At 49.9% G+C, this 26151-nt stretch overlaps 1 protein-coding gene across 1 annotated transcript in view; it reads left to right on the top strand.

Annotated features, from left to right (window-relative positions):
- The window catches only part of LOC128724731 (protein scabrous), a 50840-nt gene extending 29109 nt beyond the window's left edge, over positions 1 to 21731 (top strand). Inside the window, exons 3-4 of the mRNA XM_053818452.1 lie at positions 11464 to 12072; positions 20865 to 21731. Of these exons, the coding sequence (XP_053674427.1) occupies positions 11464 to 12072; positions 20865 to 21731 (1476 nt within the window). The remainder of the gene's footprint in view (positions 1 to 11463; positions 12073 to 20864) is intronic.
- The last annotated feature ends 4420 nt before the right edge of the window (positions 21732 to 26151 follow it).

The following is a 26151-nucleotide window of genomic DNA, read 5'->3' as shown; positions in this document are numbered from 1 at the left end:
AATTACCTTTAAAGTGAATTTCAGGCTTGTATCTTGTGCTGAGGCAGAAAAAAAAGCCTTCCACAATAAACCAACCACCACAAGAAGCTCTTTTTGTGAAGCAGACATTTTGTGAGCAACAATTTGTGATTTGGAACACTCGCACAACCGGCGGTCGCAAAATATTTCCATTCCTCAGAAAGCAACATTATGCAACATCAACGTACATAAAAATGAGATCATTCGACAAATTACCATACTCCACTGGAGAGCACTCCGGCGGAATCTTCAAGTATGCACACTAGCCCCAAGATTCTCACACTCCCACGGCCCAGGAGATTCGCTTCATGCCGTCTGAAAATGGAAAACCCTCCAGGGACCTCCGGTTTCTCGAGTAGCACCCATTAAGCTCTCATGAAAGTCTCATCGTCACACACTCGAACCACCGGTCGACCACTACACGGTGGGCGAAGGTGAGCTAAGAAAGAACGAGAGAAAGGACAAAAAAAATACATCCACCCTCCCCAATTAACCTCACGACTGGAGGGAGTCGACAAAAAAAAATCCCATCCTCACCCCTAGCAAAACCCTTGCAACCCGCTTCGCACCAGACTTCATTCAACTAAAAAGCCATTCGTTGACCCACGTGAACCAAAAAGGCATTCGGTGGAGGGAAGCAGCAGGGATGCCTCGCCAGAGAATAAATAATTCCAAACACACGGCGAAGGATGGCATCCTTCCAGGTCCACCACACACAGGTCTACCCAGGATGAAGACATTTTAAGGGTCTCCTCCGTTTTTGTGCATGCGTTTGGGGGTGTGTGTGTGTGTGGTGGGGCGATTGTGCCGTGTCCATATTCATTTCCCAAATGATGATTTTTTTCTCCATTTTCCTCCACCCCCACTCGGCACTCGCTCTCGGGCAAGCTGGGGCGAATGCTGCGAAAAGGGGAGCAAACAAGAAAATCAACAATAGCATCGTCCCACATCGACAGGGTGGTGCGGATGAGGCAATACGACCGGCATCAGCGGCCGGCAATCTGTGATGTTGATCATTTAGCTTTTTACCATCAATTTCCCTCATGATATCATTGCCATCGTCCATTACGTCCAGGTCATCTAGCGAGCGTTTGGGGAAGGTGGTGCCCGCTTTGATAGCGGATGGCAGCAAGCACACATACATACATACGAGGAAAAAAACGAATAAAGCCCCGTGGGTCACCACTCGGAAAACCAATTCATTTGACCCTTTTTCTTTGCCGGCTTTCTTGACGGCCACGGAAAGCGAGTGGCGGAGGTCGAGCCTGTTCACTTATTCATACACTCGTTTGTCGTTGTCAACCGAGTTTCGCTTTGGCTTCACTTCCGACGTGCCTTCGGATCACGTCCACCAGCCTTTGCGAAAACCGTGAGGCTGTTGTATTTTGTTTTTGTCTTTTTTTGTATGTGTGCTGATGTCGCTACCACTATATCACGATTTGCCAACGCCGTCCCATCATCGGTTATTCGGTTGTTTCATTTTCTCGCACCCGCTCGAGTGGCGTCATGTCGTGTCAACTCAATTCATTCCCACCGACTGACCCCAGCGGGTCGGATTGGACGTCGCTTCCTGCTTGGTGCTTCCTGGATGTGCTGGCCTTATAAGCATTCGTCCTTTACGGATACAGTAGGGATCAATACAGCATAGGTTGAACGAACGGAAATAAATCAGCACGACGGTTTTGACCTCCGTCCGCATCGATGTCGGGCTCGGTTTTAAAGTTTACGATAAGCGAATTAAAATGCAGCCGAATGAGAGGGGAAAAAACGTTTCAACTATCACATATAGTTTTTTTTCGCTTGAAACTCTTAGACAATATTTTAACCATACGTAACATTAAATATTGCCCCGTTCTCGTAAATAATGCATGATGTGTGTATGCACTTTAGCTAATTGGCCGCCTGCGGAACACGCGGCTTGTAACATCTTTATGTCAGGGATTTCGCTTTTTCCCAGAAGGATCCGGTGAACCTTCGCTACGGCGAAACGGACTCAACCCGGCGTTGGTCAAAAAGCATGAAAAAGGTCACATCCCAACACACGTATGCGGTTTTGAAGCCCGACTGGTGCTTTTATTTCATTAAGCGACCAAACAAATTTCATCTTTTCGACTTCACCAAACCACCCATCGAGGTGCAGTGTTTTCCTCTTTTTTTTTGCGTCTCTCTAAGGGTCAGAGACTCGAGGTTTTTGTTGCTATCAATCTCCCAAATAGCCGGCGTCTCTACACTACACGAGCTCACACTGGCCCGGTCTTTTTTTGCAGCTATTATTCGTTTATTTTCGACTGCGTTGCTGCGCCATTTCCTCGTTCATCAAGGCTTTCGATGAACTTTTGGTTGAACTCCCGGAATCAATCTTTCGCTCGTGCAGCAGAAACAAGCTGCAGAAATACAGAACGGTGTACGGTTGAGCCTAACCAAACGAATTGCAGCGCGGTGGAAGGATGCTTAAAAATCGAACGGAAAACGAAACGAGGTGCGCAGCGTCCTTGGCATGAACGAAAACTCGGAAGAAAACGCGTCCGGAAATGGCCTGGGACCGGCAAACTTTCAAATTGAATTTCCGGATCAGCCTGTCTGGCGGCTGCTTCAAGCGCTGCAAGTGGATGTTTATGTTTTTTCTTTCTTGCATTTATATGCATGCAGACTTCGCCGTGCACCAGGCGCACTATTTTTTTTTCGCATGTCGGTTCTTCTTCACCGTTCGCCCGATTTTATCCCTTCCATCGATGCTGGGTGCAGCTGGCGCTGACGCAACACTGCACCGGGCAGTTGCCACTTATTGTTATCGTAACTTTATAACCATATTTCTCGCTTCCTTCCGTTGTCGAACGCGCGGGCGTGAACAAGCAAATGGGCAAGTTTCGTGTAATAGAAAACGTGCGATCCGAGCGTGAGGAGGACGTCGATCGGAAAGTTTAGCAAAAAGCGTGCAACGGAGGATGCCAGCTTGTCAATATGCACCTATTACGGGGAAACATTCAATCTGGAAGCAAATCCATTAACAAATCTGCTCCCTTGCGCATTCGCCTTTCGTCGTTTCGTTTCATCCGTCATGTAAATGACGGCACCATGAAGCAATCGCAGAAGTTTTTCGAGTGCTGATTATTTCACGCAAGGGCTGCCCGTCGTCCGTGCACTCGTTACGAGCATTGGCGTGTCAATAGCGTGCATAATATCCGTGTGCCCATCTAAGTTGTCTCATTTAAAATGCATTTCCACGGAGCGGCCTGTACCGGGCCGACAAGGACCCCGAAGGGTGGCCTTGTTTGTCTACCCTTCTGTCTCAGCGCGTCAAACAAAACTTCCTCACCGCTCCATTCACACGAAATTGGGTTCGTTATTTCTGGATTACCTGGCGTCGAAACTTACTCCTTTCGCAGACCGACCGTGTGCGTGTGTCGACCACCGTATCCACAGTTTGCAATTGACACCTTACGGGTCGGTTGGGCGTGTATCCCCATTTGCCGACTATTTTCTGGTTCACAAATTGAAACAGTATCCTCGGTCCTGGGGTTACTCTCTCTGTCTCTCTCGCTCTCAGCTCTGGCGAAAGGCACAGGCGGAGTGGACGAACACGGCCCCATGTAAACACGGAGCAACAGCAACCGATTAGTGCACATCGTTTGGACAGGCAAATAAATCCATGCAGCCTTGATAAAATATTCAATACGTATGCTTTTAACCAACTTCCAACCTACCGAGACTGTCTCTGGCACACACACGCATGGTGCCGGCGCACTCAGCCCGAGGGAATGCTTAATAGGTGAACTTTCCCTGCAGACCAACGGGGAAAACCTTGGGCTGGTCTGCAGCAGCAACAGCAGCAGCAGCTGGGGAGATGGCTAATATGGCACACGGGGGTTTATGTTCGCCACACTGGCCAACTGTCCGTCCGTCGGTGTCGCTTAGGTAGCTTTGGATATTTTGATCGCTCTTCACTCCTCTACCCACACACGGACAGCAGCGTCATGTAAAAGCTTCGGTTGTGCAAATTAACCCTTGCGGAGGTGTGACTTGCATCAACTAGCGCAAAGATTTGACTATTATTTTGCAGCAATTTCGGCAGAGCAAAAATAGCATAAGCTTCTAATAAATTCATTTAGAAATAAAAGTTTCATAAAAAATGCCATCAACGTTGGAGGAGCTAACGTTGCGATGGCCATCAAAAGGTTAAACTGTTGCTCGATGCTGTGCTGTGGTGGCGGATCGACCGGATGCTAATACTCCGCTACAAATGTTGCACCTTGAAGGTATGCCACGCCTTCTAGATGCATTCCGTACTGCATCAAAAAGCATCGCTTTCCAGCCGCCCGCAGATGCATGCCAAAGTGCAGCGCGCTGATCGTGGCAAAGTATCGCAGCATTTGCGTAAGGCACGAGCGGGCGTTTTTCGGTGTCATTTACAGGAGGAAGGGTTTATTTTGGAGGCGACCACCGTACGCCGGCTGTACGCGATGGACACAAAGAACTTCAAAGGCGCGTCGACGAGGACGAACCGAACAAGGACGGTCGGGATGACACCGTGTGCCCGCGTCCATTGAATGCATGTAATCCCCACCAAACACGCTGACGTTAGAAGAAGTGCTTTTCCGGCCCTTTTCTCGTGGCTGCCCGGATAATGCCCACACGGCCTCGAACATGTGGATCGTCGACGAACTCTCTCTCTCTCTCTCTGCCACACTTGAACATCGCTTACATTATGGAGCGTGGTGGTGCAGTTTTCTGCAAAAATTATGCACGTTTTCCACAAAACCCAATCGACCACCTTTAGAAGGGGAAAATAGAGCGCCTCATAGGTACCGTGGCACATATTCACTACGGTGATGCTGCGCTTAAGGGCAGTTACATTTTCACCTGTGCTTTTGATCCTTCATTCCATGGCGTTTGATATACCGAGCGCGGCACAAAGCGCGCACCTTGTCAACGAGGACAAATTATGGCCAAAGAAAAAGGTTAGCGTTGATACGATGAGTGTTTTTTGTTGCTTTTCGTGAGCAAAGATGGAAAAAGCGTAAATGAAAAAACAAAAAAAAACCTATTTGTGTTACCAAAGAGGTAGATGATGCCTAGGGATGTCAACTGAATGGATTTGCACACATCTCTGTAGCTCACCGAAACGCATAATTTAAAGGTGCTAAAATTGCATTTTGAAGCAAAGTTGCACAAAGTAAACTACAAACAATACAACGTGTGTGTTTGAACAGTGCCATGTCATATTCTAATCGGACGCTCGTGCAACCACGATCATTTTTGTTTGTTTTGCAACGAACTCAAGAAAGTCGACTCACTAGCCGCATGTAGAAAATACACATTATCACACCAGTTCCAGTTCGTTGAACATTTGCTTATCCCGTTGTATTCCATTCCCTTCCATCCGACGTGGCACGGGATAATAATCGAGTGAGCCCTAAGGGAAATTAGTAACATACCGACAACGCTGCACCGCATCGAAACAAAGTCGCATCCGACCGGAATGATTTGCATGCATTCGCTCAATGCCCGGATTGGCAGCAAACATACACGGTTCATGGAAATGCGATCGAAAAGAGGACCTTTTTATCGCTGCAAAATTATTTCACTCACGAGAAACACCCTCGTAAACAATCGACCATAATGGAGCCGTTTTCGCAACGATGAAGCAAAAATTGGGCCATAGAAATTAACCTCCCATCGGGATTTAAATGTAGAATTATAGCATGCAGGCTTTTGTTACAATCAGCAACGGTTGCAAAAAAAGGGGGTAACAGAACGCAACCGAACACATACGGGATACAATGTGGAGCCAGCACGGTACAGCGTAGTGGTGCACCAGAGCGCACGATTCGCAATCGGCTAAGCGCGATGGTTCCCAGCATTGTTTCGTTCGTTTTCCATCACCCGCGCTGCCAGCCTAACGATAACGAAGCTGTGTTGAAATGTGCAACACGGGTTCGATCAAAATGAAATTCGTTTGGCTTTAGAAATCGGCGGCCGTTCGCGCTCGCGCGCGCACTCGCTGCAACATCAACAAATTGAAACAACAGGTCACAGGCTTCAAATCCCCCTGGTACCTAATATTCTCTCTCGACGAGTTCTGTTGTGTCCCTTCCCTCTTTAGGGCCACCTCACACTTTCCACCCCCTTTGCGTAACCGCTCCATTTTCTGTGATTTTTCATGCTCGGTTCCTTTACTTCCATTACCGCACGGTTGCTCTATCGCACCGAGAGCGACAAAACCAGGACGATGGGGGAAAGGATTGTAGCACGTATCCACGCGGGAAAAGATCCTTTCCACACACCACCCACTCCCCACTCAGCCCGGCGGTTCGGCGCTGAGTACGTGCAAATTTTTATTTGCATTTTTAATTAAGTTTCATGTGCGCCCGCCATCCGTGGCTACGTCGCGAGCGGTGAAACGGTGCCTAACTCTGCCCTTTGCGTGCCGTGGTACCGCCGTATGAATGTTTTTCAACCGTGAACCGATTATTGAGTACCCAGCGCTGAAAAAAGCACGAGCCATCCCTACCCGGCTGGCGCTCGCGAAAACACGGCAACTGTGGGACGAACAAAAAAAACAGGACAAACCCGTCCCGAGCGATCGTGATATATGTTGGTTATTGCGCTTCTGCATTAATAGTCAGTGGCAAAAGAAAGAAAGAGAAAACGAGATGAAAAAAAACACTAACTGCAAGCACAAGCGTGGGAAAAAGATGTAAAATAGAGTTTTGTCTTTCTTTCTTTTTTGTATCACACGCAACCGCTTCAATCTCGACACACCTCGGTCAGATTTGTTTATTCACCTGAAAAGTGCAATTTAAGCGATTTGTTTTAATTTCATTATACCACCGCCGGCCAATGCGCGTGCGGTGTGCACCTGCAAAGGTCCTGGTAAAATTGTACAATTTCCACGGCAGCATCCGTGGGAACCGCGGTGTAAAACTTTTCCCCTGGCATGACCAAGTTGCGCATGGAGGCGCCTGGTACGCCACCGGTGCAGTCTGGCTGCGTTACGTGCTCGCTTAATGATGATAAATTTTCACCGCGTGCTGGGTGCGAAATGAAAATATTCGCACACGCTTCACCATTCCGCCTCCCTACCAAAGTCATCATCGTTTGCACATTCGAGCGAATTTGACCGGTCGTGAATTTTATGAAAAGCAATCCATTTGGAGAACGATAAATTAATGCTCCCGTCCTCAACAGCGTGGTTTTGGCACGCGGATTTGAGCAGCCTGAAAGGGTGGCTGGCTCGCAGGGAAAAACAAATCAATTCAAACTTTTCTTCCCACGTCCGAAAGCCGTACGTGTATAAGCTTTCTCGCCGCTTACCGGGAGCGAGTTTCGTGCACTTGCAGAAGAAAGCGAGTACAAACTATCGTTACGAGCATGAGGTGCAAACCTCGAAAAATGAATAATAGCTCAACTTCTCGTCCTACACGACCTACACGAGCAAGCGCAACCTTTTAGTGCACTCTCGTTTCCCCGTGGATGGGAGATGCAAATAAAAATTTGTAACTTCTTTGTCCCAGCCAACCGGTGCGGTTAAAGTGTTTGAGAAAAAAAGCGCACGATGCCAAACGGTGCAAAAAGCTCAAACAGCGCACGTTAACGCTCGTGACGTTGGTGCCATTTTCCACCCATTTTTTTATCCCGGGAAAACTGTGCAAATATTCATTTAGCAAACAAAAAAAAGAAAACCACTCCAACATACGTACAGAAAATAATATTATACTCTCATCTGCGCGTGAAAACAAACACTAACGCTCACCGCCAACCGCCCGGTGAAACAAGACTCTGTCGCTCTGACCCGGCTTTCTTTTTTTTTGCGTGGGTATCCGTCCAAGGGCGGAAGTTCTGCTCCTTTCCGGGCTGGGGGGGTAAGCATTTCCACCCGTAAACTCATTGTGCTGCAGCACCACCATGTAGCTTACATCCTAATTTTCAACCTCGTTAGGACGCATCCGGGCTTCATCGTGCAGAAAACCGCAAAAATCTGCTCCACACAAAACCACCCCGCGTTCCGTTCCCACTCAGAGGGCGGTTCCGGTTCGCCTGGCAAAACGGCCGTGTGTATGCGAAAGTTCCCCGTTCGGTGGGGATTTTTCCTTACGTTGCTTCACCTTGCTCTAGCGATCTCGGGGATCTTGGAAATGTACCTTTGCACGGGTGCAGGGTACTGCATTTTTTTTTCTCTTTGGCCTTCCGTTTTACACTCTCACAGCTTCCCAGAGAGGCGGACACACGACGGGTCGCCGTCGGCGAGGTAAATGGGGCTCAATTATTGTGCCCACATACGTTTTAAACGGTGAAGATGGCAATTGTAGCGAGCGCGTGCTCGACGGGGATGCATTTCGCGTCGACGAACCGCGGTGTTGCAGGTCGTGGTGCAAACAGCACATTAGGCACGTAAAAAATTGAAAAGGGGAGGCGAACAGGCGCAAACCCTCCGCATTGCAACCATGCAACTCGGGCCAATATGGTCCACCGAAGGTGAGCGTAATGTTGCAACCAAAAAGAAAACCTAAAACGCGATAGTTAATCTTCGAGCGTGCCGGAAAGAATGGAAACGTTTAAACCTCTAGGCGAACGGGAACGCGAAACTCATTTGCAGGCCAGCCGGGAACAGGTACGCGAACGTTTTCATTACCTTTATATTTTCACCACCACCCAAAGAAATCGTGCTCTCTTGCCGCAAACGGTTCTACGTGGTGCTCGAATTGGCACTCGTTGCCTTTCGCGCCGGTGTGTCGCAGGGGAAAATTTACTTTGGCTTTCCACGCACGACAATCGGGTGCTTCTGGTTGCCTCGGCCGGTGTCGTTTAGTCATGCGAGAAGATGTATTTCCGGTACGTGTCGAATCCACTGGGTGCCGTTTTGCCGTTCGAGCGAAACCTCATTTCGAAGGCGCAGTTCGAGAGACCCGTTTTGTCCGGTTTTCCCGAAATCATCCACACCACACACGATTCACTTCCCATTCGGGTTGAACCGTAACTTAGTATTCCCGGATCTTGCTTGCACAACCGACCAAGTCACACCGCAGAGTTGATCCAATTTTATCTATAAATCTTTTGCGACCGGTACGTATCTATCATTCCGCGAAAGCCTTCTTCAAGGGGGCACATTGAGTTCTTCCAACCCATAATTCTACCGCAAACATCATTCATCGGATAGTTGCCAATAAAGTCGGCTCTTACGAAGAAAGAGAGAGAAAAAAAAACGCATCGAGCATCCTCGAGCGGCTTCCGGCGTGCAGAGCCAACTTATATTTCCCATTGGAACGCCGCTCCATTGGAAGCAGCTCCTTCACGTCCTTCGTTGAGAGCCGCTCGGTAAAATTGGATCCCACACTAACTGACCGCTGGCCCATCGAACCCCCGAATCCCCGGAAGGCTTCGTGAACTTTGGTCAAAAGTCAAACTTTGTCCAGAACATATCGACCAGAATTTGTCAACGAACTGGATGGGGTTTTTTTTTCTCTCGAATCCACCACCAGCCATGCTCTCAGTTTCGATAGCACTAACCGGTGCCGTCCTTCAATTCGATTACAGTAATTGTCCGGTCGATGGGGAAAGACCCAGGTCATGGTTGAACCAGCAGCTACCATCATTATTTGTGGTTAATTAAGTTGATTGAATACTCTAAACTCCGATAGCGGATCTCTCTCTCTCCCGTATCATGCGATGGTTGTGAACCTGGCTGGAATGCATTCGCAACACGCACACGCAACCCCTGCGAACACGAACCACGCGAGGGCATAAATTACATGCGGCGGGTGTAGAATAATCTGGGTGTTTCAGCATTCCTTCAGGCCGTTCGTGAGCCACTTGCGCCAACCGGCTTCCCACCGATCGGGTGGAGTGCTGTTTGCGAGCATTTCTCTTAATTACGTACATAATTTGATACTTGCTGCTCGCGTGCTCCTGGAGCCTGGAAATGTTTATTTTACACCAGGGATACGCCACGGCTCCCGCGGTAAAGCGATATGATAACCTTGCGCGCAACGTCCCACGCAACCGAACCTTCCTGCCGTAAAGGGTCAAATTTTCCATTCCTCGTCCTGACGCGGGATGCTTATTGGCGAGAAAGTTTCGCCCCACAAACGGACACACACACACACACACACACCATCGGAAGCACTCCCGTTCGTGTTGAAGCACGCCCTAAAGCATGCCTTTTGGCAGTGGGCTATCCCGCAAGGGGGTTTTTCCGGCCGAGCGTGCCGTGCGTTTCGGGACCCTTCGTAGTGGTGTTGCTTCATTAGGGAATTCCGACCAACTCAGCTTGCCCTACCACGGCGGGTCCCACCGTACGCCAACGATGAAGTGTATTTATTACACGAACAAAAGTTGCTCCGTTCGCCCGGCGTCTATTAGCGTCATCGTCCGGCGGAAAAGTGAATGGAAAAGAGTGTAATTGTATAATTTTCTCTCCCCGCGTGGGGGGAGGGCCCGAAAAATGGATGGCAACGGTACGGAGAGCGGCGTTGTGTTATAACCGTGCACTCTCTCACCCTTTCGGACCCCATCGAAAGACCGGCACTAGCGAAAGGATGCGAGAGCACCAAACGTGACCGCCGCGTGGGTACTTTCTCCCTTCCACCAAAAGGTCAAACCTGCTGAATAATAAAACGAACCATTTCTTCCAAATGTTATTGCTGCCACCGCGCAGGACCCCCTTTCCGAGGTTATTATAAATTCAGCTCCACCACTCGCCTGGGGCCGTATGTTGGAGGTGGATTGCCGGACCGGACTCACGCCGATTGGGACCGTTGGGTCTTGCACAGTGATTTCGGGCGTTGGAATCGGGGTAGAATGAAAAAAAAAAGAAGAGTGAACTCCATTCTCCTGTCTAGTGCTGCCTAGCGTGGCCAAGGTCCAGGAGTGAAAAGAAAGACAAAAATTGCAACCCAAAACCTCGATCCTGCTGCTCGACCGGGGAACGGATGGTCGACTTCCAGCACGCAGCCACCCTGAACGTGATCACCGGCTGCGCATTTACTGCACGGAATGTTAATTATTAATTCAACCCGGTTTCCGAAAAGGGGATTTCTAATGGGTCGGGCAAACCTACGGGCTGTAAATTGGGAAGAAAATCTCCCGCCATCCCTGTCGACACTGTGGTCTTGGGTGTTGCTAGGTGGAATGATGCGAACAACCGATACATTTAGCAGCCCTACTGGTCTGGTGGCGTGGGCCAAGGTTAAAGTGAATATGTTATTTTTGGGGCGTACGAAGGAATAAATTTCACCCTCCTTGCTGGTCCTCGCGCGTGGCGGCATGCTAGCAGGTGGGCCAATTTCGACCGTCTGTTTTCGGGCCCTAATCCAATGCCCAAACAACCATTCCCAAAACCGAACCCGAACACAATTTAAAGCGATCCAAACGTGTGGCAAAAGCCACAACCTCAGTTTGTTGGGGTCAATTTACTAACGCAACCTATCCTTTCTTGTCCCTCCGCAGGATGCCTCCGCGGGATCACAACAACCACAGCAGCAGGTGAAATCGATGCTGCCCCACACGATCGACTTCGTGGAACCGGAGGCCGACCATCGGATGCGCCACCAGCGCTTCATTCGCCAGCAGCTACACGAGCTTGAGGTGAAACAGAGTGTCATGAAGCGGCAGCTGAGCGAAATGCACGGCCATCGCCTAGCGGATCGGCTTCGGAGTGTCGAGATCGAACAGCGCCGTCTGGCGGGAGCAAACTTCAACGTGAGCCGTCAGATCGCGGGCTTGGACAAGCTGCATGGATCTATGCTTGAGCTGCTCGAGGACGTCGAGGCGATTCAGGGCAAGTTCGAAAAGACAGTACCCGACATGCGGCGCGAGATCGCAAAGGTAGAGTTCGGTGTGGCGCAGGCCGCGTCCGAGCAGGGATTGGTGCGTGAAGAAGTGCACAATGCCGCCAAAAGCATCCAAGCGGTGGCAGTTAGCGTGAGCGCGCTTCAGGAGGAACGAGACATTGTCAAACGGCTTCAGACTGAGGTGCACGAGCTGAAGAAAGAGCTGGAGCGGATCCGATCGGCTTCCCTGCTACACCGAGAGATGGCACAAAACCGACTCGAGAAGGTAAGTTAAGCTCTTTGTGGTGTATTTTTTATTTGATTTTAATTATTGTATTTAAATCTGTTCAACATTCGCTCGAACCTTACTTTGCTCTCAAAAGCTGGTCTAAAAACGAACACCTTTTGGGATTGGTTGAAACCATGATAATTAGAAATCGTCCCCTGATGACGATACACGAATAGTCCAGTGCACCAAAGGCCGTTATCTGGATAACTCCAGCAGAAAAGCGCCTCATGTCCGAAACTGTACGCGCATAAATCACGTGCCACTACCCGTACAGGACACATGGGAAAGGGAAAAAATAATGGCCATACCTTAGCATTGTCCCTACCGTCCGACTGGGCCACGGTCGCTCATGCTCAGGCTCACAACCAGACCGCATGGCAACACGGCCCCCTCTGGTTGGTTGCCGGCCAACGGGACATAACTTTTAATGAAAAATTGTTCGCCGCAAAATTTGATAATCAAACGGAACGCACCACCCAATGCAGGATCGCTCTGGCGTGCACGATCAATCGATCGATCCGCGTGTCAAACCCTTCTAATGTCGCTTGGTCGTTTGCCGAAAGCCACGGTTCCAGAACAGTTGCGCAAAATTCTATCCTCGCGCAATGTTGGAACACAACCGTGCCAACGATGGGCGGTGAGTGAAGGCACGAAACGAGAAAAAAATACCCTTGAACGGGACCCGCTTAGGCTATGCACCACTTGTTTCGATATTTAGGACATGGGACAATGTTTCCAGCCCGTGCACCGTTCGCGTTGGTCAAGCCCAAACAACACGCTGTCGTTGCTCTCGACTACTGCAAGGGCTCGTAAAACGAACGAACGAGTGGGCTTGGACGACAAGTATCCTTATCCGCGTACAGCGGCCCCAGCACGGTACGTATGAAACATTTCACGGTCCACCGTGTGCACATTCATTAGCCAAACATGGCAACTGCGCGGTGCGGTGAAGGCTTTCCCCGAATGCCATCGGTTGTAAGCCGGCGATTTTTCGCCCAAAAATTTCCCACCCATTGGGATGGGAATGGGACGTGAGCTGGATGGTGGTAAAAACCAGCCGAAGAAGGCCAAAAAAAAAGCTCTTCCGATGGTCGGAAACAATGTTTACCTGCAACGGGGAAGGAGAGCGCATACTGTGGTGACGGTTCAGCCCGTGAGGGCCCGTGGGGTATGACACGAATGATCGAAAAGTTGACAAGCGTGAAATTTAAATTACCTTCGCCGGATTTTTGGGAACACACGGTGGGTTGTCTCGCGGGTGTCCACCAGACCGTGCCCGGGATAGCGAAGAATCGAAAGCATTTTCTTTGTGATGCCAACGCCACGTTCCCCGGCGAGCTTTGAGGGCGTTATTTTGTTTCTAGCAGCTCTTGTGCAGCTTTTTGTTTTTTTTTTCTTCTCAAGTGAAACCGTCCTCCCACGGGGACGGTGTTTGGCATCCAAATTGCGATTTCGCACGCTCGCACCGGTGAGCAGCCGCAACGCGGCCTGTCAGCGGACATCAATTCACCTGAGCGAGTGTCCCATGGGAAAATCGCACCGCTGCGTTGTTGAAATAACTTTCCCTATTGATTGATTGGGAACAGCGCCAATGATGGAGGCGCCTGGTCGCTCGTACAGTTTTACCATCCCCGCCGGGCCAATATTCAACCGAGACCGAACGTTTACATGCGCGTTCCCATGAGCGCGTGTTGGTGCGTCCTGCTGGGAATAAACATTTGTCGCAAAAACGTCAGCAATGTAAATTAGCGTAAGCCATCGTGAGGGCACGGTTAAGTCGCAATTCCAAGAGTTACGAGTGGTTATTTGCTTTTGGCCTTATTTGCTGGTACCAATCGCAACAATTACATCGCTGAGCAATCCCTTTCAACTGCCACCTATGACCCATTCACCCGGGTTTAAGAGTTAATCTCCGACAACGAACGCACTCTGTTTGTGCAGTCGCTTGCAGTGCGGTGGAGAGAAAAAAGACTATTATTTCAATCGATCTCCCATTTAATTATCTCCCGGAATGGCGCTTAGGAATGTTAATCTATCATGCAGCGGAATGCAAGGTTGTTCGAATGATTCACGGTATTCATTAAACGATGAGTAAACACGCCGCAACCATTCTGTTGAATTCACGCAACGCATCCAATTATCACATATCACCAATTTCGAGCATACCGTGTGCCCAATCCTACGCAATTAAGCTCCAATGTGCGGCGGAAGAAAAGCATTCCCGGATGGTTGGAATTTTAATCACCTCCTCGATCCGCGCCTCCCTACGCGCGTCTTGAATGTATTATATAATTAGACTAATGTTATCACCAATCCAATGCGATTACCTATTCCTCAATTCCACGCTCGCAGTGTGCCATTAATTTTGGAATTATTAAGCACCGAACCCGGCTGTCGGGGATAGCGCCGTCGAGCCTCTCTTTCGATTCGAGTAATAGACCTGAACCAGGTCTGGCCCCATTGGCACCACTGCCAGTGCCGGTGCCGGCTGCTGCTAACGAGTTAGACTCGCACCCCCCCCGAAGCCCCATAGCCCGATCGATTGCATATTAGAGGCTAAACCATTTTATGAGCGGTTTAATTGAATTGCGGCCGGAAATGATTACAAAACATGGGTGACGTTGCGGTAATGGTGATTGCTTTCAATTTCCCGCCTGTGGGCGTTGTGATCCTTCGGGCGGGCCGTTTTGCACGTTCCGCACCGTAGCCAGGACCGTTTCGATTAGTTCGATGCTCTCTTATCGCACACGGAGTGCTGCTTACTTTCGGTCGCCGAATACGCAAATGACAAACCGTGCAACCGAGCGGCGCTGGCATCCGGTGGATGGGCTGAACCATATACTACATCCAATTTGAAGAAAAGATTAGAGAAAACGAAAAAGGACGAAAGCGCAAAGAAAAACGAATCCGCCCAAACCACCATCTCATCGATATCGAGATGAACTGTGTGCTGAAGTGGCACGCGCCCAGAAATCATTTTGTGGGGGCGACGATGGCACCAACCAGCAACAAAAAAAAGGGTTCAACAGCATCACGAGAACTCGCAACGTCCCCACCGGGCCAGAAGTGGGATGTCATCTTACCAGCCACACTCGCTGCTCGTCGCTGGCGGCCGTGGCGATTTGCTATTTCGCCAATTCATCGTTTCCCGCTCGCTGGGCGGCGTGTTCAAGCGTAAGCATATGAGCCGGAACGTGTCGAAGTGTACGGTTTGCTGAAGGCCAGGACATGGGCCGCTGTCTCGGGCCGGGAGCCATTCACCGTGGCTGCTCTATCTCGGCTACATCGAACCCCTTCATGCTTCCGTGGTTCGTGAAGTGGATGCGAATCGGGGCGAGTGTAACCAATTTCTCCGCCTGCTCGTTTGCCCGGTGAAGCGTAACCTTAAAGCAGACCACACATACTTGCTGCCGGGTTGGGTGTTCCGGTGCTGGTCCGGGGAGAATTGGGCGGGAAATCTCGATAAGTCGTTGATCTTAAGATGAAGCTCTCCATTGAACGATTGTTCGATGGCTCACCTCCGGTGGGTTCGATCGAGAGCCGAACCTTCTGCTGAAAGGGGATTCGGACGTGAAAAAATGAACATTTTCCACGAACAACGCTTCCGTTCGCAGGCAGAGTGCCTTTACACAAACGAACGGTCGGTGCCCGTAAAATTATGACATCCAGACTGTTTTCCCGACACGACTGCTGTACCACGTCGCTTTCCATTTGGCCCTTGATCGGTGCGCACACGGTACGATCTTTTACGTAAACGGGCAACAATTTCCCCTGAGCTCTGGGCAGACTGGGGCTTGATGGTTTCGAGTGAAAGATACAGTGTTGTCTGTGCTGCCCCCGACGCTCATCAAAGTATGCCACAACCAGTACATCATTCACCGATGAGTCCTCGTTCAAAGCGATATCCTGGAACCGGCACACACACACACACACACGTAACAGCGACAGCAACACCGGATCGATTGGGCGCGCTTTCATTTCAACTTTCCGACCACGTCTTCCGAACGGCGTCCGTTACCGTCGGTGTGTCGGCATCGTACGTTCCATTAGCCCGGGATGAGCGCAACGGGAGGAATTTATGCATGATCGCTTAATATCGTTATGCGGCGAACGAGCGAACGAACGAACGAATCACTGTATCACGCAGGACGCAAGCACGCAACACCAGATCGGAGGACAATCGGAATTTATGATGAAATTACGTTACGCCAACCCGAGTTTCCCATATCCGCTAAGGTCCTAGGTGGGCCTCGACATGGCTGAGATGGATGCAAAAACAAACAACAAGGGAAATTGTGTTATCATATTACGGCACACTTACGTGTGACACGACCCTTTCGTAAGAGGAACAACGTACATGGAAGAAGTAATACGCAATCGGTGTATTAAAAATCCATCGCATGCGCTTGGTCCGTTTGATCCCATGACCCGTTCTTTGATGGAACTTTTGGAGATGCCGCAACGCTGCAACAATATGCACGTAAACAAGCTAAACTAAGATCCCTTTTCTGGTCGCTCAAAATGCAAAATCGACTCGGGTCGCAAGGTACAAAAGAAAACGTTGCTCTAAAAAAATATCTATCACCGAAAAAGCTTCTCCAAAGCCATCTCTCCACCTCCACCGCATTGGGGAAACCTTTTTCACCGCAGGAAAAACCATAACACAATGGTACTTCGTCATGATGTCAGCTGATGGATTGAATTGCTTTATCCCATTTTTCCTCAACACTGCATTCGACTTCTGCCGTCGGTCCCCTGGGGGGGGGGCGTAGAGCGAGCGAGTTTGGGCGCTTGACTTTTCCGTCGTCGTCGTCGTCGTCGACGTCGCCAGTGGCACGTTGAGAGAGGCAAAAAAAGCAAAGGTAATCCCACTGTCGCACCGGACGGACCGACTCGCAAAGGACACTTTCAGGGCGTGCATAAGCTTCACTTCACATCGCTCCAGGGTCGAAACGCCACGCTATTGCCGCTGGTGGTCGCAACTTCAAACGGTAACAATGCAAACACGCCTTGCTATACGCTCGGTCATGCATTCGAAATCGCTGTCCCAGCGAGAAATTCCACCGTAACACAGACAAACACACACTCACTTTCGGGCGGATGCATCTCGAAAGCCCCAAAAGCCCACGATTCACATCGCATCGCGTCCTTGATCGGATGATGGGACATTTTCCTCAAATATGCACGCGGCTATTGTTTCAAGCCTTTCGGTTGGCACCAGAAGGCGTGAAGGACTTGTGCCGGAAAACAAAACACCCACCGCGCGTCCGGCCACCGACAATGGCAGCGCAGTGCTAAGCGCAGTTTCGAAATAAATGCGGACAGAAACAAGCTGTCTCGCGGTGTGCTTTCGCGTGTAAGATCGCTTGCGCGAAAAGTGATCCCAACCTTCCCTCGTACGGGTGGAATGCCGTCTTGGGCGGGAAAACTCAACTTGCAGCAGTTGCGACTTTCCGGCGACCCGTGCCGCCCACGAGCGGAAATATATAAACTAAAGGGAGCAAGATTTATGGCGACTCTCGCCCCGGATGTGGGCGGCTGAGCACGGCTGCGTCGGTGGAAATATTTTCGCACCAGCGATAGTTGAAGTTGACGCTCTGTTTACCGTACCGTGTGGGCAGCACGGTTGCACCCCACCCGGATGGAGGCGCCCGATCCCTATCAGGCAAATGCTTTTCGCGTTTGTCTGAGAAGTGCCGTTTGCGATTTTCGATGGCGGAAATTCATCTATGAGATTACATTGCCCCGGTCTCAAGACCCAACGGGATACTACCACCACCGCTAGCGTTACAACTTTCCGATGAGAATGGGGAAACATTGGCAAACGCTCGTTTGCCGACACGCCAGCAACGAAGGCGAGCGGCACTTTGCGTGCATAAATATATGGATGGGTAAAACTTTCGACATCTCACCACGAACGCAAATGCCACAGAAAGTTCATCTCAAGCACCTCCCTCGGGGCTGCACAAGGGCAGAGCGTGGATTTATTTCACTGCTCAGCTCCGTTCCTCGCAACGGGGCGATCTTTGTATCCTGCAATCCAATGTGGTATCCTTCACGGTGCTATTACTCTACCTTTTTTCGCTACAATCCTGTGGCTTGTATCTCATGTCCCAATGCTGCTTCGAACGCACCCGCAACGGTCTCATATGGCATGCAGCAGAAAGTTTGCATTAATTCCCACACGCTGCATGCAGGAGCATCTCAAATTACTCTTCATCAGCGCAAACCACCCGCATAATTGTCCAACCAAATGCACCGGATGCTGGACTGTTCTCAAAAATCCCTAATTAACCGCCGTCAGCATTCACCCGCCCTGGTCGGTTTCGTGTCCCTTTACGAAACAACGGGTGCCATGCAATATGTTATATGTACGCCTCCCTTCATGGTCGTCCACGTCGTCCCGGCGAGAAGATTAGAAAATCAAATCCACCGAACCACCACCGTTGCCGGGTGATGGATGGTCGGTCCGGAAATTGGACACACGGTCCAAGTTCGGTTGCTTAATTTGTAGACTACCACACCACGCAGCGCATGCATGCATGTCGAAACCACCCGACCCCAGTGCAGCCGGATCCCGGACGCTGTCGAACGATGATTACGCCGTGACGGCGGAGAAGCGTAGCAAATTGGTCCATCTTGTCCATCGATCAAACGCGCGTCAGCTGTCGCAAATGAGATTGTCGTGTAAGCGGCATGCCCCGGCATGCTGGCATGCCGATGGACGACCCGGTACGAGATGACGTATAATGCTACCTTCGGCTTTATGTTTATTTTCCCGAAACTACCCGAATGCGCACTTGAAAGCTGTCCGCACTTGCACTGCAGGTCTTCTCGCGAAATTCCCAAAGTCCCTGGTGGTGGTTATGCATGTGCCTTCTGCCGCTCTGCATATGCACACGGAATGGAATTGACCAAAACGCTTCCCCACATCCTTTGGGAAAATGGCAACGAGCGGGAAAAGGACCCCCACCACCACTAGCGGGTCCGGGAGTACGTGTACGTGTCGAAAATTGAATTGAATATTTCGATTGCTCTTTTATCGCAATTCCATGATGCGGGATAGAACGCTGCGTGAGAGAACCCTCACGTTTCCGTCATTGACGCGATTCTATTCGCCACCGCACATCGATTTATGATTTCAATGCATCGCGACGCCATCGGCGGTACGGTGCTGCAATCGATCGTGTCTCGAATAGGCACGGCTCTGCGGGTGGCTCTATGCGCTTGGCATCTGAAGCCCGGCGTAGTCAGCCATTGTCAGACCAGATAGCGGTCGGAAGGGACGCATTCTGGTGCTGCACGAAAATCGCCCTTTCAACATTGAGCAAAACCGGTGCTGTGGTGAGCCAGAAGTGGAAGTGAGCAACGAGGATGAGAATGCCAGCAAGGGCTTCCACCCATCAGCATATCAGCTTCAGAGAGAGAGAGAGAGAGAGAGAGAGAGAGAGATAGAGATAGCCGGGTTCCTGTTCCTGCATCGCCACCTTAGCGGAGGTCGAATAACGAGATGGTACACATTGTATGCGCAGGCCAGCAATAAATAGGGAAAAGGAACCGATTCCCAGCCGACCCACCTCCAAGAAGGGCTTTGTAAACTGAGCCCGGTTGCACTCGAGACCGACGGGGGGAAAAGAGGGAAGCGGGAGGGGGACACCTTACTACACCCACGAGTATGCTGTACACGTTGGACGAGCTGGAGGCTTCCAGAGTAGCAAGATGAAAGCGACGTACTTTCGCATGGGTTGTCATCTATTCCCAACTTGCCAGAGAGGAGACCGGATTACGGATTATCTTGTGGAAACTTTTGCCGTAAATGCATCGCATCAGCATAAAATACCAAAATACCACAACGCAGACACACACTCACCAGGCACCAGCGGCAATGGTATTCCTTTTAGTGCCACCGGAACTGGCCGCCTACCGAGAATTCCGAGGAATGCTTCTGGGATGGGAAAGGAACACACACACACAAAAAAAAGAAGTCCATATAAAAATTCACATTGTGCCCTTTTTTACCGAGATGCCTTGGCATTGCGTTCCAGTGAGGTGAATGCGGTACAAACGGGTAAAAGCTGCTACTCGCTTACTTACAAATCCCATTCGGAGGGTTTCTCGTTTTCCCTTCGTTAGACAACGTTCGATTACGGACCTTATGAGGGGTTGCATTTGCATAATGCTGCTTGTTGCTTGCTGCTCGGACGCATACGGTCATATTCTAATCTTTCATCATCACGTAACATGTTAATTGCGTTCTGGAAATAATTAATGTCGTTTTAGGGATTAATTTACACCAAGCTGCAATGATGAAGTGACGGGCGAGCACAAATGCTTTGTGAATGCATTCCGAACCGTTTTTTTTTTGTCCATTTATTGCACCAAAGCGCAATCAGCTCAGGACCAGCTCGAGGTGACACAAGCAATGAAGCTTATTCACTTCTTTCAGCCATTCTTGAGGTTCTCATTATCGCACTTTCAGCGGTATTAATGTCGCCATCGGTGTGAGAAATAATCCGTCCTTTCACGAGCGCTTTATGAGGTCCCACCAAGGCACGAATGAATCACGCTCGATCACCCGGTCCACCGGACCACCGCTGTTTGCCCCTTTCCGACTAATGGTAAACATCATTTTGCTCGATTTAATTACTATCGCACCCTCGCCGCAGCATCTCGGCTTCGAGTCACCGGACAGTTGATAATTTCCCTTCCACGCAATTCCAGAAACCACGAAAGCTTCCCCCACCGGAGATATCTGAGGAATGCTCATTTGGTTCTCCATTTCGTTTCAGCTCGAGGCGGGCTCAAAGTCCGATTACAACGGCACGGCACGCCCGGAACCGACCGAGCTGGAGCAAACGACGCGCCTCGTCCAGCAGCTGGAATCCGTCGAGCACGAGTACGAGTCCATCATCAACAAGCTGCCCCGGGACTGCAGCCAGATCGAGCGAATGCGCACCGCTGGCACGGTGAACCAGCCGGGCGATGGTGGCCTCTATCTGATAGCACCCGCCGAGCAACACCACCCGCTGATGACGCAGTGTTTCGGTGAGTGGACGACGGTGCAACGTCGCCAGGATGGTACCGTCGACTTCAACCGCTCGTGGGAGGAATACGCCCAAGGCTTCGGCACACCAGCCGGCGAGTTCTGGATCGGCAACCAGGCACTGCATCACCTCACGCAGGACAACTGCTCGCGGTTGCGCATCGTCATGCAGGACATCTACGACAACACCTGGTTCGCGGACTACGCCAGCTTCCGGATCGGGTCGCGCGATGCCGGTTTCCGGCTCGAACTCGGCGGGTACGCTGGTAACGCGTCGGACGCGTTCGAGTACCAAAACCACATGCAGTTCTCGGCGATCGACGTCGACCGGGACATCTCGAACACGCACTGCGCTGGGAACTACGAGGGTGGCTGGTGGTTTTCGCACTGCCAGCACGCGAACCTAAACGGCCGCTATAACCTAGGGCTGACCTGGTTCGATGCGTCCCGGAATGAGTGGATTGCGGTCAAATCGAGCCACATGATGATCGCTCGGCGTCCCGAGTGTGACGCAACCGTGACGGAACCGCCCGTGGGCCAACAACCGGTGGCTTCTTCGACGACGACGACGAGTCTACACCACCCCACGACGACACCACCAACGTTCTCCTAAGTTCTGTTGGCCGCTGGCAATCAGGGCCGCTTTTCCGGGCAGCTCCGGGTCCTACCTACGGTACCTCCTCAGCAGCAGTAACGAACAAACCATCTTCCGGTAGCGTTCACTCGAAGCACAGAACAAAGCGACTCATCATTTCGGCACTTCTAGTCGCGTTAAGTGCGGCCGGCGGATCCAAAAATTGCACCAATAACGCACAACCCAACGGTACACGAAGATGGTTTTGATCGGTGTGTCACTCAGCCATCGTAACCACAGTTAGTTGGGTGGGTGAGCGCACGAAAATTGCAACAATTTTAAGCTTCAAAGCATCCTCCTTCGATCATTTCCTTGCACTTAGCCCGCGCGGATAGACATTCAGTACTCTCGTCAGTAGATTTTGTAGCCCGTTTCAACCGCAGCTCGATGACAAGCCGGCGGTTGTTGGGCTGGGTGGTGAGATTGAAAAGTGAGATTACTTCATTGATTGGATTGGAGGTTGGTAACTTTTTTTACGCGTGTTTCCCTTCCAACTGGCGCAAACGCCAGAAGGAAAATCCATTCGAAAGCATTCATCAACGTCAGTGGCGGGCGGCTTTAGAAAAAAATGTTTCGCTTCCGGCATCGGCCTAAAACTTAGGCGCCTTCGCTTCTCGGTGGTGCGTTTGAAAAAAAACGGACGAGATCCTTTCCCCGGGTAATCTCGACGGAACGCAGCAACGGGCGCCACTTGCTCCGTTTACTGCGGCTCGAACAAGGATGATTTAACGCCCCGCGCGTACGGGAGGGTGGTGGAGAAAGCAACATCGATTTGATTGGCGGCCAGCAAAGTGAAGCTAAATTACCGAACATCAGCGCAATGATGGGAATGGTTGCGGGGTGCCATTCTGTTTTTTTTCTGTACTTGCGTCCTTTTTTAACGCTCCCATAACCAAAGAGATAGTAGAGCCGCAAGCTCCCACGCATCGATACGGAGAACGGGAAAATGGGAAAGCGTGTGAAACTGCCTGCCGGCCCGAACCCAGGAATGCATTAAAAGTTTCCTGTCAGAGCCAGAAGCCGGATGGGCTCATTTATTACTTTTCTCCAATTTTTCGCACCTCGCCCCGAGCAAGGTTTTCCGCTCGATCTTCAACGTGATGCCTTTGTCTTTCCGTTCCAACGGCTCGGTGATCTAGAACTCTAGAACGCCATTTCGCCTATCGGTGGCGTTTTTTACTTTCTTCTTCTTTTTCATTCCATATGCTTCTAGTAGCTAAGGATATTTGCTGCTTAACGAACGAGCACCGGCCCGGAACCGACGGCGTGTGCATGTGCAGCAGGTAATAACGGCTGAAAAATTGTACCACCATACCGAGCGGGAAACCGATTTTTAACATCCCAGCATCCGCCACCTTCGAAAAAAGGTACAGAAAAAAAAGGCGATGGTGAAAACTAAGCCCCATCGTTACTGCCAGGCCGTTTTTCGTTCCCTAGCTGTCGACGCCCGTACGGCGTTCATTCGGCGATAAATTATAGCACCGGTCTTCGTCCCGTTTATCTTGCGCCCGCGGGGACGGCAGGCAGAATGTGCACGGGTGAGGGTGGGACGGGTCCGTTCGGCTTCGTTTTGAAATGTAATTTGAGTTTTCCCCAGCTTGATTTACTTCTATCGCGGTGTTGAGTTTTAAACGAGCTGCGAATCTAAACGAGCTACCGGCGCCTACGTCATCCGGGTTTGCCTACATTTAGGCGCTACGCGACGATCCTTTTAACCATTGTCCACTTTTACTGCCCGAGGGCTGAGCGCGCTAAGCAAACCTAAACAGTACGAGCCACGCTGACAGGACAGAACACCAGACCAGATATACCAAAGATTTTATGACAAATTCCCACCCCCGGCTGCAGGGATGAAAAGGACCCGGGGAATTTAGCATTTATGTATGCGCCGCAAAACTTCGGCACTGCACCAAACACTGCATTAATAATTTATTTTCGCGAGCTTAAAAACTTTCCCTGTTCAACGAAAGTCGTTAGAGAAAGGGAAAAACGAAACGAAACAAGAATGCCTAAAAAAACCACACTACTATCCGCAACGAGCGAGCAAATCAAATCACCATTATTTAAAAAAGGACGATTGTTTCCCTACGACCAGAAAATTGCTCTCAATCGCGGGCGACATCCCACGGTTCCCGGCGTTTATGATTTAGTATATATTTGGTTTAACAAATGCATAGCTTATATCTCGTGATGTTGGAGCTGTGTTTCCTTGATCTGATGCACAAACGAACAAGATCTGCTTTGAACTAGCTGCTGCGTGGTGTTTTAGTGTACATAAGCTACAGCAAATGTTGCTGGAGAATGTAAACGGGCGACTGTAAAAACAAACACACACCCATCCATCAACAGGAAACAGACGATCGATGGACCGCCGATCCGTGCGATCGGTAGAACAAAATAAACGTACCAAATATTATTAGAAGAAAAAAAACGAGGGAAAAGAAATACAACAATGCGATCGAGGTGCGGTTTTCGAAGCCGCCATCGGTTGAGGTGTCATGAAGCATTTATAGGCGTAGATATGTGCTAGAGTTTAAGGCTCTCGATTTCATTGATTGCAGCGGCAGAGACGTTATTTGTAGGGTAATGGAGGGAATGATTTAGTTTGTGTAGCAGCATAAAGCAACAGCATTTCTCCTCGCCCGTGTGGACCGAGCAGAAGCTAGCAGTTACTTAAAACATTAATAATTGTAATGATTTCAGCTAGACGTAATAGCACCTTTCAAAGAATGAGTTGTTTTAGAAAATTGACAACATCTCGACAACGAGAGAGTGAAAGAATGAAAAAGAGAGATGCAAAAAAAAACAAATTATATGCAGCAGATATTAAGTTATTTCTATTTTACTTTAGGAGAACAGTCAAAGGACTGCATGCGTGCGATGCAAAAATGTACATAAAAAACCTCGTCGCATGTGGAAAAAAAGGTATGCATCGTGCACTCGTGCATCGGGTGCCCAAGAACGGGGCTGTCGTTTAATGATAGGAAATAAATGATATTTACCGCTAGCGAGGTCGCTAAAGAAAAGTGAACGCATACGGAACAGACCCCAAACCCTGGAACTAGATTCAATTTGAGCATACATTCAAGAACAGCAACGTAGTAAAAATCCATTCACAACACAAAACACATACCCACACAAACACAGATTTAGGAGCAATCTCATCCCGTAAACGTCGAAAAAGGAAACGTTGAGCCAACCACCACCGGAAGTGGAAGTGGTTAAGGCAATGAGTCAGAAAAAAGGGGCATTTTGAAGAGATCGATTTTGAAGGCATTTAGGTTTGCCAAATGGCAAAGCACACTGCTCACAGGCAAACACATTCACACACCCATACAACACACAGACACACGACATGATAAGAGTTTAATTTAAGGAAACTGTAACAATAAAAATGCTATCGAACTTTTTCTACAATTTCTGTGTTTTTCCGTTGTTCAATTTCATCCGAAACATGTTTCATCGAAAAAAAAGAGAGCGATGCCATCATCGAGTAATTATTAACTCAACCGCGTATTGCCGATCGGAAATCACACCGGGTTAATTGAAACTCCATCAAAGCCCGCCCGGCCGTTAAAACGGAGCAACGGGACCTGTCAGCAACGGTCACAATCACATAGGTGCACAATCAATTAGCGAGTTAATCGCGAAACAAATTGATTCTAAAATACATATCCCCTTCTCATGTCGACAATTTGACGGTCGCTCTAATTGCTTGCGAGTGAGGGTAAAAAACAGCTCGTAACAACAACAAAAAACCGAAAACAACAAGCCAACGGCCACCGTCTGCCCGGCCACATGAAATTGATTATGGCACGTACGGAACCAATTTGTCACAGTCAATACATTAATGCGACGGGGGCGCTTTGTTAAGCTTCTCCTAATGTGCCATTGATCGGTTACGAAGGACCAGGAGCACACACATCCTTGGACGATCGCCAACCGCCAGCAAGTCTTCAGGAAAAGGACAGCAGAATGAGAGCAAAAGAAAAAACAGAACGAGCTCCCACTGTCATCACGAACCACACCGGGCGTTTCCGATACTTTCACTCTGTGCTCTCTCGCTCGACGAAAGTCACCCCCTGGCCCCCAGCGTGCGGGTGGAAATACCATTAAGGGATCCGCAAATGTCACTTCAGGGACTATCGTGCGCATCCGCCGGTAGTTCGGCGAACGGAGATGAAAACTTAATAGGCTTTTCATTGCCCTGGCCGGGTGCGGGCGCTTCTGCGTCGAGTGCCCAGCACCCAAATACCCAAAAGGACGGCGAAGGACCCCGGTTCCGATCGTGCCGTCGCGGGGGCAGTCATTCGGCGAAGTAGTTTTGTTGTTGAAACGGTCGTTAATTTGCTCCAAATGTTCGATGTTTTATTTCGAACCCATTTTAAGCACTCGAACG

Source organism: Anopheles nili, chromosome 3, assembly GCF_943737925.1.
Source record: "Anopheles nili chromosome 3, idAnoNiliSN_F5_01, whole genome shotgun sequence".
NCBI classification, from domain to species: domain Eukaryota; kingdom Metazoa; phylum Arthropoda; class Insecta; order Diptera; family Culicidae; genus Anopheles; species Anopheles nili.
This window is presented reverse-complemented; position numbering and strand designations above follow the sequence as displayed.